This window comes from Stegastes partitus, unplaced genomic scaffold (genome assembly GCF_000690725.1).
Source record: "Stegastes partitus isolate 25-593 unplaced genomic scaffold, Stegastes_partitus-1.0.2 Scaffold288, whole genome shotgun sequence".
NCBI lineage: Eukaryota > Metazoa > Chordata > Actinopteri > Pomacentridae > Stegastes > Stegastes partitus.
In genome coordinates, this window is record NW_007578019.1 from 103,962 (window position 1) to 122,940 (window position 18,979).

General features: G+C 40.5%; 2 protein-coding genes across 3 annotated transcripts; one reads left to right on the forward strand and one right to left on the reverse strand.

Moving 5' to 3' along the window:
- Positions 1-9,594: 9,594 nt before the first annotated feature.
- On the forward strand, positions 9,595-17,274 carry taf5 (TAF5 RNA polymerase II, TATA box binding protein (TBP)-associated factor). Of its 2 annotated transcripts, none has more exons than XM_008282854.1 (11): positions 9,595-10,027; positions 11,530-11,758; positions 11,851-12,166; positions 12,268-12,431; positions 13,808-13,943; positions 14,517-14,637; positions 14,733-14,862; positions 14,951-15,115; positions 15,264-15,441; positions 16,448-16,625; positions 16,775-17,274. In XM_008282854.1, exons 1-11 carry the CDS (start codon positions 9,616-9,618, stop codon positions 16,987-16,989), a joined length of 2,244 nt encoding a protein of 747 aa, XP_008281076.1. In that variant the 5' UTR covers positions 9,595-9,615; the 3' UTR covers positions 16,990-17,274. The 2 variants fall into 2 exon arrangements, with proteins under 2 accessions (XP_008281076.1, XP_008281075.1); XM_008282853.1 differs by having other exon boundaries at positions 9,616-10,027; positions 11,533-11,758.
- Positions 17,275-17,276: 2 nt separating this feature from the next.
- atp5md (ATP synthase membrane subunit k) lies at positions 17,277-18,977 on the reverse strand. Its single transcript, XM_008282855.1, has 4 exons — positions 18,886-18,977; positions 17,681-17,785; positions 17,493-17,586; positions 17,277-17,396 (listed from the first exon to the last, which is right to left on the reverse strand). The coding sequence occupies exons 2-3, from the start codon at positions 17,765-17,767 to the stop codon at positions 17,497-17,499; spliced, it is 177 nt and encodes a 58-aa protein (XP_008281077.1). The 5' UTR covers positions 17,768-17,785; positions 18,886-18,977; the 3' UTR covers positions 17,277-17,396; positions 17,493-17,496.
- Between the last annotated feature and the right edge of the window lie 2 nt (positions 18,978-18,979).

Below are 18,979 nucleotides of genomic sequence, written 5' to 3' on the forward strand. Positions count from 1 at the left end.
ACAAGGCCAAAAATGACACCCATGGATTCCAGTAAGTCAAAACAAAGCTGTCATCGATTAATTTACCCACTATGTTTAACAAAATTATTTTAGTTTCATTTTAGCCAATTGAGCTTTGCATGTCTCCTGGAAAACTACACCTGACACAGGGCGGGGTCTAGAGGGGTGAAAATCTAAACTTTGTCATAGGACTAAACATGATATATCATTGGAAAGGGCCTGATCTGGGGAGTAAGATTATGTCAGTCTGGAAGCTCGAAGTTGCTCTTGCTCAGAGACTTTGAACTTTGAACTTTGACTTTAGTGCAGCTTCTAATTCAACAATGAAAGGGGCTAGAATCATGGGACCAACTGTTATACAAAGCTCTTGACTTCTGCTGTCACGTAGGCTTGATGTTCTCACCAGCAGGGGGCATCACAAAATGTGGCAAAAATTTAATTTCACCTATAGCCTATATATCAATTTCATTTGTAAAGTCAGTCCAAATAAACATGCTCCTCATTAATTTTAACCCCTAAATGCACCTAAAGTTTTATATTTCACCCTCCATTTAGGAGAAGTGGCTATTTTGAAGAAAGAACTACACCTTTCAGTAGCGTTACAATAAAACATGATTGAACACGCCATGAAATATGTAGTTCTTCTTGGGGTTTACAACTAGGCTTGTGTTTTTGTATTCTAAACTAAAATAAACGGATTGAAGTACTGACAAATGTGCTACTGTTAAAGTATAATACGTGCAGTATGAAATAAGTGTAAAAGAGTACTTTTTGTGTTTTTATTACACCGGTAGTGTTTGGGGGAAATCTGCACTCGTTGCTAAGGCAACCCTGTTAGCGTCGGCACGCAGCCTCGCCGTAGACCCGGAAGAGATCCGTCCTACAGGATTTGTAATGTTTTTGTGTGTACAGAATGGGCCAAAGCAATCCATACCACAGTATGTAGAAGGTGGAGATGGCTCCATTCGCTCTTTAGGTGGATCACTCATTTTCTGTCCTTCCACAGGTCTCCGTAGTCTCCGACACACCACACACTGTTGAATGTAGGATGTAACCGTTCGACTCAACCCTGGGATCCAAAAGCCGTTAGATCTGATTTCATTGATGGTAAAACCTTGGCCTTGGTGTTTAACTCTTTCATGGTTGTGTGCAATAATCAGTTTTGTGATATGGTGCTCTCTTGGGATGACTGTCTGGTGTTTGACTGAAGTAGGAAGGGATGACTAGTGTAGTTTTCCTCCCACTGTAAACACAGCATCTCCATCAAGAAAGACGTCAAGATCATACAGGTTACTGTGAATTGGTAGCAGATTTTCTTTGCTTAGTATCTTTAGTTCTTCTTGATAAGCTTGTCTTTGCAGGTCTTTGATGATCACGAGCTCTTCCTCTTTTTGTTCGCTTACTGTAGAGTGTGCATTTGATTTGTCCTTTAGGAGGAGACATGCTACGACATGCTACAGCACTGACAGCCTTTGACCAGGATGAAAACTTTGCTAGGCGGTCTGAAAGACTCACTTGTTCAACAGTCGTTGTTTGTAATGTCTGAGTTTTCTTAACTTCTAGGTCTCCTATTGGAAGCTCCTGAATCTCTTTTGCAGGGGGGTGTATTTCCTTTTCCCACAGGAACTTTGGACCCTTGAGTCAATCAGTTGACAGCAGTTCATCCACTGGGGTTCCCCTTGAGGCATTGTCTGCAGGGTTTTGGTCTGCAGGAGTCTGTCCAGAAAAAAACTCTTTCACATTGTTACAGGCTATCTCTTTTCTGAGCATGTTGCTCACCTGAGACTGCTGCTGATGTCAATTCTAACCTTGGGATGGTGGTGACCTTTGTGGGAGACACGCAAGATTTCCTCATAATTAGAGCACAGTGAACATCTCCATCCTCGTTCTTAAGTCTCATATAAGAACATTGTCCGTATCCAGTGGTGCTTGCATCTGAAAAATGATGCAGTTCTTTTTCCACCACCCTTCCAAAGTTGCCAGGCACATAACATCTGCTTATTTGTATTTTCTCCAGATTGGTGAGATCCTTTCTCTATCACTCCCACTGTGGCCTCAGATGATCTGGCAGAAGGACGTCCCAGCTCGTGCCTTGGTGACATTTCTTGTAGGATTCTTTTCCCACTGAGAAGATAGGGGGCGATAAATGTGTGGCCCGTTCCACTGTTTCTACACTTGTGACTCCATCATCCAGTCTCTGGCAATGAACTGTGCTCCCAATGGATATGCAAGGTTGTTCTCTTTAGCTAGATGTTTTAGCCCATAGTTTGCACATCCTGGGAAGACACTGCACCAAAGAGATACTGTCATCCTGTACTCGTGTGGTGGCGTGCTTAGGTCTCTGTTTTTCCACCATAAGAAGCGGAGGTAGTTTCGATCCTTTTCTTCTACTTGAAACTGGTGAAACACTTCTTCAATGTCACACATTAAAGCTATTTGATGCTGTCGAGAGTGTACAAGGACGTCTGCCATGTTATTGATCATGTCTGTTCTAGATAAAAAGTGATTGTTAAGGCAGGTTCCTTTAGGTTTGGCGGAACAGTCAAAGATGACACACAGTTTGTCTGGCTTCTCTGAATGATATATGCCATGATGTGGTATATACCATTTTTCACCTGGAAGTCCGTCATTCTTAACTTCCTTTGCATCACCTCTCTCGATGATGTCATTAATGTACTTAACATAATTATCCTTGTATCTCTCATTTCTGGAAAGTTTTCTCTTAAGGTGACTGAGTCGGACTTCTGCTAGCCATCTGTTATCAGACGTGTGATCTCTCTTTGAAGGGCAATGGCATTTCATAATGTCCCCTTTCATTTTTCTTTATGCCTGTCTTGAGTTTGTCAAGGAAGATGAGATCCTCTTGAGACACGGTCTTGTCATTTCCACCTACTTCTGTGAAGTCACTTTCTAATACACAAAGTGCATCCAGGGAAGTTACTGGAAGTATTTCCTTTACAACCACATGATAACAGAGGCTGTTCATGGTACCTGTTCGGAGGCAACATGCTACACTGCCAACTATGCTCCACCCTAAGTCGGTTTGGACAGCATAAGGCTCTTCATTTTTGCCTAATATCATCTGTCTAGGCACTAATGCTCCGGAACAGTTATAACCAATCAAGAGACCTACTTCACAACTGAGGAGAGGTGGGACTTCATCTATGATTGTGGACAGGTGATTCCAGCCCCTGGCTGTTTTGCAGGTTGGTATGTGGTCACGATTCACAGGTATACAGTCCTTCATATACACAGGCGGGAGGTCAATGTGCGTTGCAGAGCTGTATCCTCTCAAACCAGACAACCTTTCACTGTTTACAACTGCGTTCTCTCCCATCATAGTAGTTCATTTTAGTTTCACTGGACAAGCATCCACTTGCAGCTCATGGCGAACCTCTTGATCAACAACAGTAGTATCACTTTGTGTGTCTAACAAGGCGTAGACATGTTTCTCTTTGTATGGGTTTGCAGCAGATGACAACCACACTGGATTCTTTGTTTTCGATCAGTGATTCGGTAACCTGGCGGTTCCATCTAGCAGCTGCCCAGTCTGGCAGTTTGTGTATCAGTCTTTAATTTTCTTCACAGTCATTCAGAATTTCCAAGCCTTTCACATGAGGCATGGCTAGTAGACAAGACTTTATGAAGTCAGCAAAGTTTCTTAGTTCTTCTGCATCTTTAGACTGTATTTTTGGCCAGTTTGATAAGTTCTCTCTAAAAGCTCTTTGAATCACAAAGGGCTGCCCATATGGGCGGCTGTGGCTCAGGTGGTAGAGCGGGTTGTCCACTGATGGCAAAGTTGGCGGTTCGATCCCCGGTTCCCCCCACACACCGAAGTGTCCTTGGGCAAGACACTGAACCCCAAATGGCTCCCAATGGCAGATTAGCGCCTTGCATGGCAGCTCTGTCGCCATTGGTGTATGAATGTGTGTGTGAACGGGTGAATGAGAAACATTGTAAAGCGCTTTGAGTGCCGCAAAGGTAGAAAAGCGCTATATAAGTGCATTTATCTTTGATAAAGTTTGTTCCATGCTTCGTGATAAGCTGCCTCATCATTTCTGAAGAAGGTGCTTTTTAGACATGCATGAGCAGGTCCACAAACGTACTTCAGATAGTACAGTTTATCTGCAGCAGAAATGCCTTTTTGGTCAGTGACATAAAGGATGCTTTCCACTCGATAAAATGGATTGGCTTACCACTAAATACTGTTAGCTCTGGCATAGTGAGTTTGTTTATTGTCATGCTGTCTTGATCAGCCTGTTCTAGTTGAGCAACATCAGGAGGTGCAGGCAAAATGACTTTATTGGATGGGTGTGGTGCAGGAGGCTGAAACATAGAATTTGGGCTCACCTGCTCCCTCTTAACTGAATGGACATCGCTTATCTGTGTCATTTCTCTGTTATAGGCCTCCAGTCTGACTCTTGCTGCCTCCACATCCTTCTCGGCTTGCACACGTTCCAGTTCAGACATATAGATTTCCACTTCTTTCTTGTGCTGCTCCTCCAAAACTTTTATCTTCTCTCTTTGCATCCTTTCCTCTTGCGCAATCTTGAATTCAGCCTCTTTTGCTGCCAGCTCTGCTGCTGCCTCGGCCCTTTTGGATCCAATGTATGAAGATGAAGAATGATAGGTGATTATTGATGGTGCAGCAGTAGAACCATAAATGGAGAGTGCATAGTCCCGATTTAGTAACTCACGTAAACGACAGTTTTCATTTTCTGCATCAAAGTCTCCATCAATACCTGTGAGCCTTTCAAATATGATGTTTAAGATGTCCCCAGTCACAGCTTCACAAGCATCAATCTTTCTCCTTAAATCAGCTGTTGGTGTAACATGAATTCTTATTTCACCGTACAGTCTCATAATGTCATCTTTCTTTTTCTCTAGAATGTCTGCAAGTGATGACATTTGTGTTTCAGTTATGTCTGATTTTAGTTTTTCTCTTGCATCACGTGTTTGGAATTTCCACTGTTCATATTAGGTGGAGAGCCTATTTTCCTTTTTGCTTACTTCTTCCTTTTGATAAGCAAGCATTCTTTCTGTTGGTATTCTGGGACAGTCATAGCAACGAGGTTCAGGTGCCATGCTTTTGGCTTTGCACTGTAGATGTGCCAAGATGTTTTCCTTACATGTGACAGTTTCCTTTATTTCCTGTTTTGTATTTTCACTTGCATTTTGACGCAGGCTTTTATAATCTTGAATTTCTGTTAGCAGATTAGCAGTATGTTCATTAATGTCCTGAAGACTCACAAAGTCCATATTTCTTCCATTTTAAGTGCAACTTTGTTTACTCCTTTATGTATTTACTCAGTTTCCAGACTGAACTCTGTCACCTACTTTCCGTTGCGGGTGTGTCCTAGAGGCCTTGGGACAACGATGGCGGTGGTTGGTCAAACTCTTATGGTGTGTTCACACCAGACGCAAATTCATTGCGCTATTCGTGCGTTACGCACGTATTTGGACGCGTGTGCACTGAGTTTACTCACTTCATTCACGCGTCAAGATTTGTGTTTCAATTCACGTCATTCGCGCGCATTACGTGAATCCAGACGCCGCTGTGTCCGGATCCATGGGATCCCCCAGTGACGCACACAGCTCGGGGCATTCCCCCACCTTCTCCAGGACCATGCCTGGATGACGACCGCTTCCAGCGCTGTTTTTGGCTGATCCGGACTCAGTTTGACTACCTGTTGGAGAGGATTGGTACGAGAATATCTCTCCAGGATACCAACTACAGGCGCTTGCTGGGATAGAGAAATGTTTTTTCCTCGCCACATATAACAACACGGACGAGCGGCCGCCAGCAGGAGTACGTTGACCACAATGACGAGGAGCCAGTGGAGGTTTATCCCGCTAGCATTGCGATAGCTAGCAACTCGGTTCGCTAGCTTGCTAAGTTGAAGAGTGGCATTCTTGTGTGTGAACTGGAGGAGAGGGACAGCCAGTCTGCTGAGCACTGAGATCTGCCCTGGCCAGTGATGTAACTGCTTATCTCCTGGGGTGAGTAAATCAATCAGTATTCACAGTGTAGTTGCAAAAAGATAAATTAATCATGTGCGTAACGTCACCAAAGAATCTCAGCGCTGATTGGCCATCACAGTGCGAAAGACTGCAAAAGTTCAGATTTTTCAACTTGCGCGTCTAATGCGAATTCGCGTCACTTGCACGTTACGCACGTTTTGCAGGGCGAGAATCGTGTCATTCACGCGAAAAACTCGCTCAATTCACGTCAGTCGTGCCGTGCTAATCGCGCAAATAGGGCCGCAGGACGCTTACTCACGTCTAATTGCGTCTTCACATTGACTTTTTTAAATCATTCGCGTGAATGATTTTACTGGTGTGAACACAGCATTACTGTAGCGGCTCAGCCGAAATGATGAGAAGCCTGGACTGATGATCTAACACTTTTTATTTTCTCCTCCCTTTCTCCCATGACCAACTGGCGCTTGTTGCCCTCTCGACTGCCGATAAATTAATTAATCTCTCCTGTTCGCCCTTTTATCTGTTTGTTTTGTCTCTGAACTTTACGTTGCCATTACTGTACCGTTGGCATCTACTGTTACATTTTTTAGGTTCCTGTAGTTTCCGTCTGATGTCCCTTCAAAATAAAAGCACTTCCGTTTTACGTTAAATAACGAAATTAAAACATGAAACATTAATACATGACAGATTCAAGTTAACACATTAACTAATGAAGTAGAATAATAACAACATCCAATAACGACTGAATAAGTAACATTGGAGTTACTTACAGTATGTATTGATGTATTCCATTCTAAGCACAAGTGCAGTATAGCATTGTAGCAGGAAAACAGTAAAGGGGAGTCACTGTTTAACTCTAATTATAGATCATCTAGGTGGCATTGAATGCATTTTATTTCTCTATCTCGTAGCTGCAGCTATCAGATAAATGCAATTTAAGTCAAAATATAATGCAAAATGCTAGTAAATCAAAATGTCACTTGAGTGCAGCACTTGACTCCGCTCTTGCAGTCATTCAGCTCAGTCCTCCTGAGTAAATCAATGTCAACACCGGTGAGATCATGACACATCAAGGCAGATCTCGAGGAGATTGCTTTATCTTTTCTTATTATATGTCATTATTCTGTCCCGTCAAACTAAAAGCACAATGGTGGAGGTGTAGCGTCACATGTCACTGTTCCCTCGATGGAGGCTCAGGTGCAGGACATTTAGTGCAGCACAGCAGGCTCCTGATGAAGGGAACAGTTACAGATCTTAAATTAGTAACCTTTAGCCCTGACCACCTGCGTATCCACGATGACAGCGATGGAGTAAACACAGCAAGATATCAGCCAACTCAGAGTAATGTTCTTATTATCTCTATACAGGAGTAAACCCTTTCCCTATAAAGCAGTTTTACAAGGTGCCTGCACCAATGACCACGCCCAGAGCTGCTCATGTCAACGTCTGACACCCACCGCCCACCCCCACCTCCCCTCCATGTGGAGCGATGTAGCCGCAGTGTTATACAACACCCTGCTGCTTCTGCTGGGAACCTTGCTTTTGTCCCACCCCTTACTATGGACCTAAGTCTACACGATGAACCTGCTGCTGAGTTATCATCTCTCATGATGTCCAGAGCGAATGAACCAGAATGTGAGAGTAGATGAGCTGCTACAACTGCACCTGTGCTCGATGTAGAATAAGTCAAAAACAGGTTGCATGCGATAACACAGATTTGAAGACAACTATAATAATCATCCAAGAGTAATGCACTTAGGTTTTAATCTGTGATGTGGTGAATTCAAAATTCATGAGAAATATTGCCAAAGTAAATGCAGCTTTTGCACAGTGTGATAATAATATAAATAAACAAAAATAACAACAGAAAAAACAACAACTTTGCAAATCACTACTTTGCAAAACTCAAAGTTGGAAAGATCAGGCAACTATTAACAAAATCCAGCATATGTATGTTTCTCACCCTATTGAATGACACATTGTCTGACCTGAAGTATTTTCATATTAAATAAATACAAAGATGGTGCATCATCATATTAGACTGGGACCAATGTGAAGACCTGCAGTTACATAAAGGTGAAGGAGACCGATGAGTCATGAATAAACCTAGGTCTTAAAGCATGGCTGAGCTGACTGGTTAGAAGCACTGCAAAGCCATTTGTCTCTAAAAAATGTACGCCTCTAGGTTGAATCGGTGGTTAAGCTGTAGACCATTTACAGTAACCCCCACATCCTTGGCTCCTTTGTGTTATGTCTTCCCCCTCTCTAGCTCCACGTGTTTCTATTGTCACTGCTGATACAGGCTTAAAATGCATACACAGAATACTCAGCATGAATCTTTTACATTTATAGCTCCAGAAATTATTCAGTTAGCTGATCAAAACAACAGTAGGAAGTCTTTTTTGAACCAAAAATGTTCCTCATTTGTCAGTTGTCAGGTTTTCTTTCTCTTGTATGATCACAAACTGAAAATCTTTAAGTTTTTAACTATTGTTTGGACAAGGCATCATTGCAGCTTCTGGAAACATCTGGGGTTTTTTTTGTTTGTTTGTTTGTTTGTTTTTAAACAGATAAAGCTAATGATGGATTTTACAGGTAGCAACATCACATTGTCCGTGCAGGTTGTTGGGACACTCGGGACAGGGTTAGGGGTTGTGTGGAAGCCAAGTGCCACCATCTGGTACAACGTGGTACACATCTAATTATAAATGAAAACACACAAGCAATTTTCAGCTCGACAGAAAAATTGATGGAATCTTCAAATCTATTAAATTAAATTTGCTGGTCCCAGGCTTTCAGATATGATCATTTGATGCTATTCTTTGTCATTAATGACAGGAAATATAAGTTCTTTTGGTTTTGGGCTGCTGGTCAGAAAAGAATAATGCATACAAAGGTTTCTTTGGGCTCTAGTGAAATATAATATGGATTTTAGAGACAAAACATTTTGTAGGTTAGTGGAGATAATTAGTTACATATGTAACTCTATTGCTTCACTTGTGCTTCTCTGGTCATTTTTCTTTTCCTGTTTGGCCTGACTGGCCTCGTGAGTATCCTCCTTTTTTGACCTGTCTGTGAAGCATTTTGTAAACCCTATTTTTAAAAAGTGCGATAAAAATAAAGTGTTTATCTATTTTAATTACCAAAGCTGTCTTGAATAGTTCACACTTGGACCTTCCTTACATATCATGTTTTTCAACCTTCTGGTAATTTACTATCATCACATTTAGCATACGTGATTAAGTACTTCTATGTGCGTATGACACATATGTAAACACATGGCTCAAATGACCAAAATAGTTATGTGTATTATCTTATTTTCCCAACAAGCAGGAGTTAAGATCATAATTACTGTTTAAATGTGTATGTTAGTTGATTCTTAATGGAATAAAACATTTTTTCATTATTTATTGTTGTGCATGTTAAACACGTACACGTAGTACTACTGGGGCAAAATTAGATGTTCAGGTCGTTAAACTGTTTTTACTTCTGCAGCCTGCAGGGGAAGAGGGCGGGACTTCTGCACTGCATCAAATGATGTTTTTCAGTAACGACCAATCAGGTAGCCTGATCTTGCCCCGTCGGCGTTTTCCAATTTTTTCTCTCCTCGCACATGCGCATTTCATTTCGAAGATGGCGGCCGTACAAAGTGGTGTCGGCGACGGGGTTGAAGAAAAAGACATAAAAACAGAACCGCCGACCGATGGCTTCGGAAATAACGCAAACGACGGCAGGGTGCTGTCTTCGTCTCCCGGCTCCAGCGCTCCGGCTGCAAGCGGCAAACCTGCAGCTGGAGGAACCCCGGAGGACCAGCAGACGCTGCTGGCAGTTCTGCAATTCCTCAAAAAGAACAAACTGACCGAGTCTGTCGAAATTTTGCGTCGTGAAGCGGGATTACCGGAGGATGCTCAGGATGCGAAGGGAGCTGATTCATCTGGTTCAGGAGGTGCTGCGGGCAGTGTGGACTTAGAAGGCGGGGATGCGAGCGCTCTTCTCAGCCGGGTGACCGTCTCATCCTCCGCCGCAGCTCAGGCGCCAACCAAAGGTACGATCCAGTGTGACTGCTGCCGCGTTTGTATGTGAAACACTCATTTAAACGCCTCCTATTAATGTAACATCATCGTCGCGTTTATTACGTCTGTTTCTTTCATTGTGAACAAGTAGTTACACATTCACAGAACCAAAAAACTACACTGCGACGGTTACACACGTCTCTATTATTGTCTTTGGACTTCAGAGATACACTAATTAAGTTTTTTGAATACCATTGACCAGTATTTCCCCATTCATATCAGTAAATACAACTGTCTATTTGCAAATGTTGGGGCAAACCAATGGTGTTTTTCAAGTGTTTAATAGTATAGCATAGTATTTTATAACAATGTCCAAGTTTGACTGAATACTTAAAATTCTTGAGCTCTCTCAAGTTAAACAGACATTTTTACATTCATTGGTGTAGATTTTGTTGGAATTTGTGAGGGCAACAAAATAACTAGAGTGTTTGGGAGTCCAGATCTAGAAAATGCTGAGCACAAAACAGTTAATTCTGATAATTTTCTGTGCAATTGCTGAATCAATTTATGTTTTAATTGTCATTATTTATCCAAAGGAAAACACAAAACATGAGGTTAATTCAAAATCTAATGGGTTATAATGCCGTAGGACTCTAAGGCATTTTGTATTGCTTTTAAACATTTATTCTACTGCTCATCAACATTTCTAACTTAATAATATCCCCGCTAGTAATAAATGAATAATACTCCTCTGTTCTCTTGGTTGTATTTTGTTTTTGGGAAGTAACATTTTAAAATTTGCATGTGGTGCGTTTTCACATCAATTATTAATTTTAGTTACTCTATACCTCTCAAGACTCTGATAGCTCATGATCAAAAGTTTTCTGCACATTCAGAACTAATCTGAATTATTTGATCTCAAATCATCAGGGGCCTTCTGCTCAATCATCTCTGATTGTATTAATCTCTAACTTGATTCATCTCTGACTGGTTTTTAAAATCACAAACAAAAGATATTTAAAATGGCATCTGAAAATGTTTATAATTATAGATCAGGTACTTTCTATATTCTTAATTGCCTGTAGACCCACTTTCAGCATGACATTTCTCATCATGCCAATGACTCATAATCTAGACAAGTAGAACAAATAATCTCTGACTGTTGGTGAGTTGAAATATAAATAATTGATGCTGTCATGAAAAGTCCCATCTTTGAGCACACATTAACAAAAAAAGTGAACTTGTGATATTTTCTTAACCATATGTATTTGTAAACCTTTATATGTCTTAAAATATACACAATACATTTAAAAGTGAAATATTTCATTACAAAAAAAAAAGGTTATTTTCATTTAATTTTCATAACTTATTGAGCAGGTGTGACAAATTGTACCAGAGAAAAAACAATATTGCTAAATAGCCTAATCCAAGTAGAACAGAGTTTAAAACTGGGAAAAAAATAACATCTGTGTCTGATGATGCTGTTAGAACTAATAAATTGCTGATATAAATACATATCTCACTCTTTCAACAGTAGCTGCGGAGGATCAGCCAGACGTCAACGTGGTGCTGTCAGCGTACAGCCAGCAGGGAGATCCAGCTCTGTACGAGGTCTACTACAGTGGCCTGAAGAGGTTCATAGAAACTGTTTTGGACTGTCACAGAGCGGAGCTGTCTCAGGTCTTCTACCCGCTGTTTGTCCACATGTACCTGGAACTAGTGTACAACAATCATGAAAATGAGGCCAAGGCCTTCTTTGAAAAGTGAGTCCCCCTATAATGTTACAATTCCAAACACACAGTCCACTTCCTGCACACTTCTGCAACCTTACGTCTTCCGTTTTTCTTCATCCCAGGTTCAGTGGGGACCAGGAGTGCTACTACGAAGACGACTTGCGTGTTTTATCCAGCCTAACAAAAAAGGAGCACATGAGAGGCAATGAGACTCTCCTGGATTTCCGCACCAGCAAGTTTGTCCTGCGCATCTCCCGTGACTCCTATCAGCTTCTGAAGAGGCACCTGCAGGAGCGTCAGAACAACCAGATCTGGAATATCATCCAAGAGCACCTTTACATCGACATCTTTGATGGCATGCCACGAAGCAAGAGTCAGATCGACGCCATGTCTGGCAGCTTGGCGGGGGAGGCCAAGCGAGAGGCCAATAAGGCCAAGGTTGGATTTAAACACCACACAATCATAGGATCTGTGTTGATCTTTTCTCTATATACTTTCCTAGTAACCTTGTGGTTTCCTTGTCATTCAACCTGGTGTAGGTTTACTATGGACTGCTGAAAGAGCCAGAAATTGAGCTGCCTCTTGACGATGAGGATGAGGAGGCAGAGAACGAGGAGGGAAAACCCAAGAAGAAGAAGCCCAAAAAGGACAGCATGGGCTCCAAGAGCAAGAAGCAGGATCCTAATGCGCCATCACAGAACAGGTGGGGATTTTTGCAATCATGTCAGTTGTCATCACAGCTTGCAACCACATGAGTTTTGATGTTGGAGTCTCACTTTCTTTGTGTGCAATGTGGCACCACTAACCCAGGCCCCTTCTTAGGATAGGATTTTGGAGGATTTTGCTCTCCCACAAAGAGGTTTTAGCCAGCACCCAAAAAAATTCACCAGTGCTTAATGACGTAAATCAAACATAATAATAATAATAATAATAATAATAATAATAGTAATAACAATAATCATGTTTGTTTATTACATGATCAGAAATAACAGGAAAAACATTATAAGCCAGGAAAATAAATAGTTGATTTGAATGTTCCAGAATCAGTCACCCAAGTGTAAGGGGAATTTGTTTAGAAGCCTTGTGTTTTAGATTGGACACACCCATTTTCACATTCCCTTTTGAACCTTGGCTGTGGAAATGTGACCAGGTCTACTTGGCCATAACCAAATGTTTGCAAAGCGGGCAGCGATATTTTTTGGTTTTTTGTTTGTTTGAGGCAAAGTGGCAATTGTTTTTATTTTGTTTTTTATTGGGGAAATAGTACAGACAGCAAATGTTAATGTTAAATACAAGTCAAATAATATGTCTGTGGTCTTGAGCATTTATTTGACACATTTACATAATGATCTATAATCAAAAGTGATGTAGCTATTCAACCCTGCGACTAAACGCAACCCTGTTACTCTAATTTCAACCCTGTTACCATATCATTTTAATTTTAAAAAATCATAAATGAATTTCTGGGCTCACAAAGGTTTGATCTATTGACCTTTCAAGAGTTTAAGTATTTATATGCATTGTGTGTTCGAGCAAATATTTGAAAATAAATACTGAAATAAGTAAAGTGAAACATGCTAACATTGAAAAGTTGAAAAGGTAGATTCCAAAAGTTACTTAATTTAATTTAAATCAAGTCATATCTGAAATCCAGTGGTAATTCTGTTATAATTTTACTTTATGTACCTAATGGTAAGGGAATTATACTTAAAAAATAAATTAATCTACCTTTTTCAGGTACCTGAATGTTGGTAACAGGGTGGCGCCAAATATAGCAAATAAAAAATAAAACATATTATAAAACTTATGCCTTTGATCCCTGAGCTGAGCCAATCAAGATTTTTATAGTTGATTACCTATTATTGAAGCTTACATAACAGAAAATTGAAAAAGAGAAGGTTTATTTTTCAAAAATGTTGAAGCCCAAATTGTCCTCCAATTCTGGAATGACTCATTAACGAAAACTGCTAACATCTACATGTGTTGAAGTTTACACTTATTTACAAGCTCTTGCTGAAAAATCTCTCTGAACTTACCAGTCAGTTGCTGATGATGAAATGTTTGTTTGTCGTTGTTTAGAATACCTCTGCCAGAACTAAAAGACTCAGACAAGCTGGACAAGATCATGTACATGAAGGAGGCCACCAAGAGGATCCGTTTGGGAACGGACAACCTCCCATCCATTTGCTTCTACTCTTTCCTCAATGCGTACCAGGTGAAGTCTCATGACCACAATGGCACACTTAATGTTTATGGTGTTTACACGTTGTAGAAAGTGGTAGAGACTGGACACTTAAAGGTGGAGTGAGCGATTTTAATCCAATAAACATTTTGTCAAATTAAGTCAATATATTCCTGCCAGCTGTTCTGTGTGTGTGCACTGAAAAAAAAAAAAATCCACTGTTTGTACTTGCTCCAGCTCTGTAAATTGGAAATAAACGAAGTGGCTTGAATCGATCCATGCAGCTATTCCAGTTATACTATGCACATTCATGCTCCATATTTGACTGGTGAAGAATAATAAAATTAGTTCGCATCCAAATAAGATAATCAGTAGATGGAACAGCGTAATGCAGTGACTGTGGTTTCTTTATGACAACACAGTGCCTGAAAGACCTTTGCCTTTTCTCTTCATTACACCTTTTGAAAAGTGACATGGTGACTGTGCAGTGTTGAAGATAGCTGCACATTCACCATGACGGAGGGAAGATGGAGGACAGGAGGCAGTGAACGTGATAGTAGGGACGATAAATCTGACACATGGTAATTATCTTATCATCTCCTGCAGGGTCTGACTGCCGTTGACTTCACTGATGACTCCAGCCTGATAGCAGGAGGCTTCGCTGACTCCACAGTACGCGTGTGGAGTGTCACACCAAAAAAACTCCGCAAGGTCAAGTCTGCAGCAGGTACGGTGTATGACATCAATTAAGCACATCTGTCGTTATTGTTTATCTAAAAATTTAATTGTTTGCCTCTTCTATTTCTCCTTTTGCCTCTTAAGACTTAAATCTGATTGACAAAGAGTCAGATGATGTGCTAGAGAGGATCATGGATGAGAAGACAGCCAGTGAGTCAAAGATACTGTATGGACACAGCGGCCCAGTTTATGGCATCAGCTTCAGCCCAGACAGGTAAAACTGGACTTAAGCTTAAAAAGACACACTGTATATGTTAGTATCCTGTACAAGTATTCTTAACTGGCCCCTTTTTGTGTTTTAGAAACTACTTGTTGTCAAGTTCTGAAGACGGTACAGTCAGGCTGTGGAGTCTCCAAACATTTACTTGTCTGGTGGGCTACAAAGGCCACAACTACCCAGTGTGGGATACACAGTTTTCCCCCTACGGATACTATTTTGTCTCTGGGGGACATGACAGAGTTGCCCGGTATGTACCAGCAGAATTGATTTCATTATTGTGTGAAATAATAATTTGACACCCTGATCTTCTGTTACACAAGGAAGCATAATGTTGATACCCACCAGCTCTTTCTGCAGATGTCTGTCATTGGTCCATGCTGTTCTTCCTCCAACAGTTTGTGGGCGACAGATCATTACCAGCCTCTGCGGATGTTCTCTGGTCACCTCGCTGACATCACTTGCACTCGTTTCCACCCCAACTCCAATTATGTGGCCACAGGCTCATCTGACCGCACCATCCGTCTCTGGGACGTCCTTAATGGAAACTGCGTCCGCATCTTTACTGGTCATAAGGTCAGAGTTCACCAGAGCTGTTGTCTGTTCAATATCCTTCCAACTACTTAAAAAAAAAAATTAGTCAATTTTACATATGCATTAGTTACAGCACATTGGTCTTTACAGTCATATTATGATAGCCAGATCGGTCATATTATGATAGCCAGATCGGTTGTCTCAAGCAGTGGTTCTCAACCTGAAGGAAGCACATTCCTTCAGGTTGAGCTCAAGGTGCTTCCTGATTTATCATATTTCACTTACTGTGCATTTTAAATCAAATAACAGAGTGGTAGCATTTATATTAACTACATTTTAAGTTGTGTTTTGAAAAATCAATACAGAAGAAAATGACAGTAAAAATGTGCAGTTGCCAGTTATTGCAGTAACACATAGTGGTTCTTAAGGAGCTTCAAAATAACAGTGAGTGATTAAAGGATTTCACTTTAAAAACAACTCAAATAAATGCTGATGCAGCTCATCTAAACCTTTAACATAGACATCTGAAGCTTAGCCAAACAGCAAGAGTAAAATAACAGTCTGCAGTGAGCTGACAGGTTCTTGGACAGTTTTTTGTCAATTTTGGGAAGTGGATATCTGCCTGTCAGTGGGCTCATGAATGCAGGTTGTGCATTCTGTTCATATCGGGAATCTCTACATAACAGCAGGCTTGTGTCCCAGTAAAATGCCTGCTAATTTTTATTTATTTTTTATTAAGCCAAACTTCACTTCAACTCTGAAAAAATACATTCACCATTATATTTAACTAATATTTTTTACATTTAGATTTATGCCTGCTTTCATTCATAGTGACAGAATTGGTCTACATGTGCTACTCAATATATAAAATACTTACTGTACCTATGGCTGAAGGTGTTGTCTTCAAAAGTTTGGGAATCAGCGGTTCAAATGTAGTAAATTAAACATTTCTACACTCAAAATCATGTTTTCATTCAGAAAATGGCATTTGAGTTCTCCTTAGTTGGGTATGCACCTTATAATTCAGTCTTTTGTTCGTATCTTCCAGGGCCCTATCCATGCGCTGGCGTTTTCACCAAATGGAAAGTTCTTGGCCTCAGGAGCCACTGACGGCAGAGTTCTGCTGTGGGACATCGGCCATGGACTGATGGTTGGAGAACTCAAGGGCCACGCAGACACCGTCTATTCCCTCAGGTTCAGCAGGGATGGCGAGCTACTGGCCTCTGGTGGGTGTTCCACATCTGTTCCCATTTCTTCCCATCAACTAATTAACTTTAAGTCTGTGCAATTACTGAATGTAATCTTAATTTACAAGACCGGTGAAGCAACAAATACCATCACAGCTGGAGTGACCAAGTTTCATTTTGTTCTCAAGGTTCCATGGACAACACTGTTCGTCTGTGGGATGCAATGAAAGCATTTGATGATTTAGAGACTGATGACTTCACGGCAGCTACAGGACACGTCCATCTACAAGATAACTCCCAGGAGCTCCTGCTGGGCACCTACATGACTAAATCTACACCCGTCATACACCTTCACTTCACTCGGAGGAACCTGCTTCTGGCCGCTGGAGCCTACAATCCTTAAGACATTACTGTACGATGAGAAAATTATGAATGAAGGGTTGAAATGATGCAAACCTCTAATCCCTGAACACCACAACTAATTGAAGAACTTTGTGATGCATTGGGAGTAAAACTGTATTACGAGTTCCACATTGGCTAACATCGAGCTGTGAATGAGTATAAAAATTAGTTTACGGTTTCTATACATCACTGCCATGTATAAAGCTTTGCTCAAAATGTGGCCGACATTTCTGTAACATAGTATTTTATACTGGTGCACACTGTAAATAAAACAAAGTGTTTTCTATGTTTTGGGCATAAGTATTCTTTATTGTTAACATGGCGAAACCAAACAATCACATTTTATTACAAGCATGTCCAGCTGCTTTCTCCGCTCCGAGCTGTGAGAAAATATGGTCAAATGGAAACCTGTAAGGAGACAAGAGGGACTTAGAGTTAATAAAATGGAGAAAAGCCACAATAGATTTGGAAAAAAATAAACAATGGAGACATTGGTGCACTTACATAATCATTTTTCTGTGACAGCGGCCTGTTTCTTGGGCTTCAATTTGAAGAACAGAGCAATGGCTGCTATAGTGGCATATGTGGCCAAAACACACTAAAAGAAAAAACAAAGAGGCACAAGTAATTGATAAAAGTGTGATTTGTAGGCTACTTGACTGCTACAGTTTTTAAAAAAAAACGCAACTTACATTCCTCCTTCCTACGATTGTGTATGAATTGAAGTACTTGGCGATTCCAGTGAACTGGTGTTGACCGCCAGCGTCGTGTCCTCCCATGATGGATAATAAATGGTCCTACCACAAGCCAAACAGTATACGAGTGATTGATACGCTAAAATAGGAAGACCACTAACAATTATTTTTGTTGTGGATGATTTTCTCAATTTAATCGATTAGTTTGATCCATAAAATATCAGGATATGGTGAAAAATGTCCAGTTGTTTCCCATAGTCTAAGAGTACGTCCTAAAATGTCTTGTATGGTCCACAACCCTTAACTATTCAGGTTACTTTCATAAAGGAGGAAAGACTCCAGAAATATTCACACTTAAGCTTAAATCAGAGAATTTAGACTATTTTTGCTTCACAAATTACTTTGGTTTTAAAAATCGTTGGTGATTAATCTGACAGTTGACAAGTAACTGATTTAACTTTGCATCTCGACTATACAGACAGATAATGCCAAATATCCTTGACCTTGGAAACGATGTGTGTGGTAAATTAATCTGGAGCTCAAATGATGACTTCTGATTCTTGCACTTTTTGAAAGTAGTCTTTGGCTATGTTAATTTAAACAACTTGATCAGACAAAGAAGGACACCTGGGATACTGATGGATATTTTTCACAGTTTTCTGAAATTTCATAAATTTCACCTTGTACAATAATGACAGCTAAGAGCACATTAGTAAGAAAGTCTTATTTTTGGTTCACCTAACATAATGCTTTTGTATTTATATTCTAGCAACTGAAATTACTGGCGTTATTATTACATAATATAGTTTGCAACCTTTGGGTACTTGACACGACTTTGGATCAAATCCGATAGACGATGTCAACATACTTTTGCACAAAACTCCAGTTCAGTTTAAAAAAATAATAAAAAATCAACATGTTCTTCTGAATATATTAAAAATAAAATAATGCTGTTCAAAACTGTACTATTAGCTGACATGTCATTCACTTTGATCGGGAAGACGCTGCAAAGCTTGGTAGCAAGCACACTGTACATTAAGTTAGCGTTAGCTTGCTCAGTTAGCCTGCAAGCTAGTTTAATTTTGAGACCAGTAGCTCAATAGCACATTGTCATAGATGCAGTTTAAAGACACTTTAGGCTTTACTCAATCCAAAATCCAAAGCGAATGAACTAGTTTATTTCTAAACGTATTTCAGCTTACCTTTAACGCTCGACCCCTGTACAAACAGAATGAGACAGATGTCCTTCACTAGAGGCCGCAAAGCTAGATTCGCCAGGAAGTCCCGCCTACTCCC

Excerpts from the sequence above, each read along its gene's own strand:
- taf5 (XM_008282854.1), top strand. The coding sequence starts at position 9,616 with ATGGCGGCCGTACAAAGTGGTGTCGGCGACGGGGTTGAAGAAAAAGAC. Across the intron at positions 12,167-12,267 it reads GAGAGGCCAATAAGGCCAAG|GTTTACTATGGACTGCTGAA; the intron begins GTTGGATTTAAA and ends AACCTGGTGTAG. Across the intron at positions 14,863-14,950 it reads ATCAGCTTCAGCCCAGACAG|AAACTACTTGTTGTCAAGTT; the intron begins GTAAAACTGGAC and ends TTTGTGTTTTAG.
- atp5md (XM_008282855.1), bottom strand. The coding sequence starts at position 17,767 with ATGGGAGGACACGACGCTGGCGGTCAACACCAGTTCACTGGAATCGCC. Across the intron at positions 17,587-17,680 it reads CAATCGTAGGAAGGAGGAAT|TGTGTTTTGGCCACATATGC; the intron begins GTAAGTTGCGTT and ends TTTTTCTTTTAG.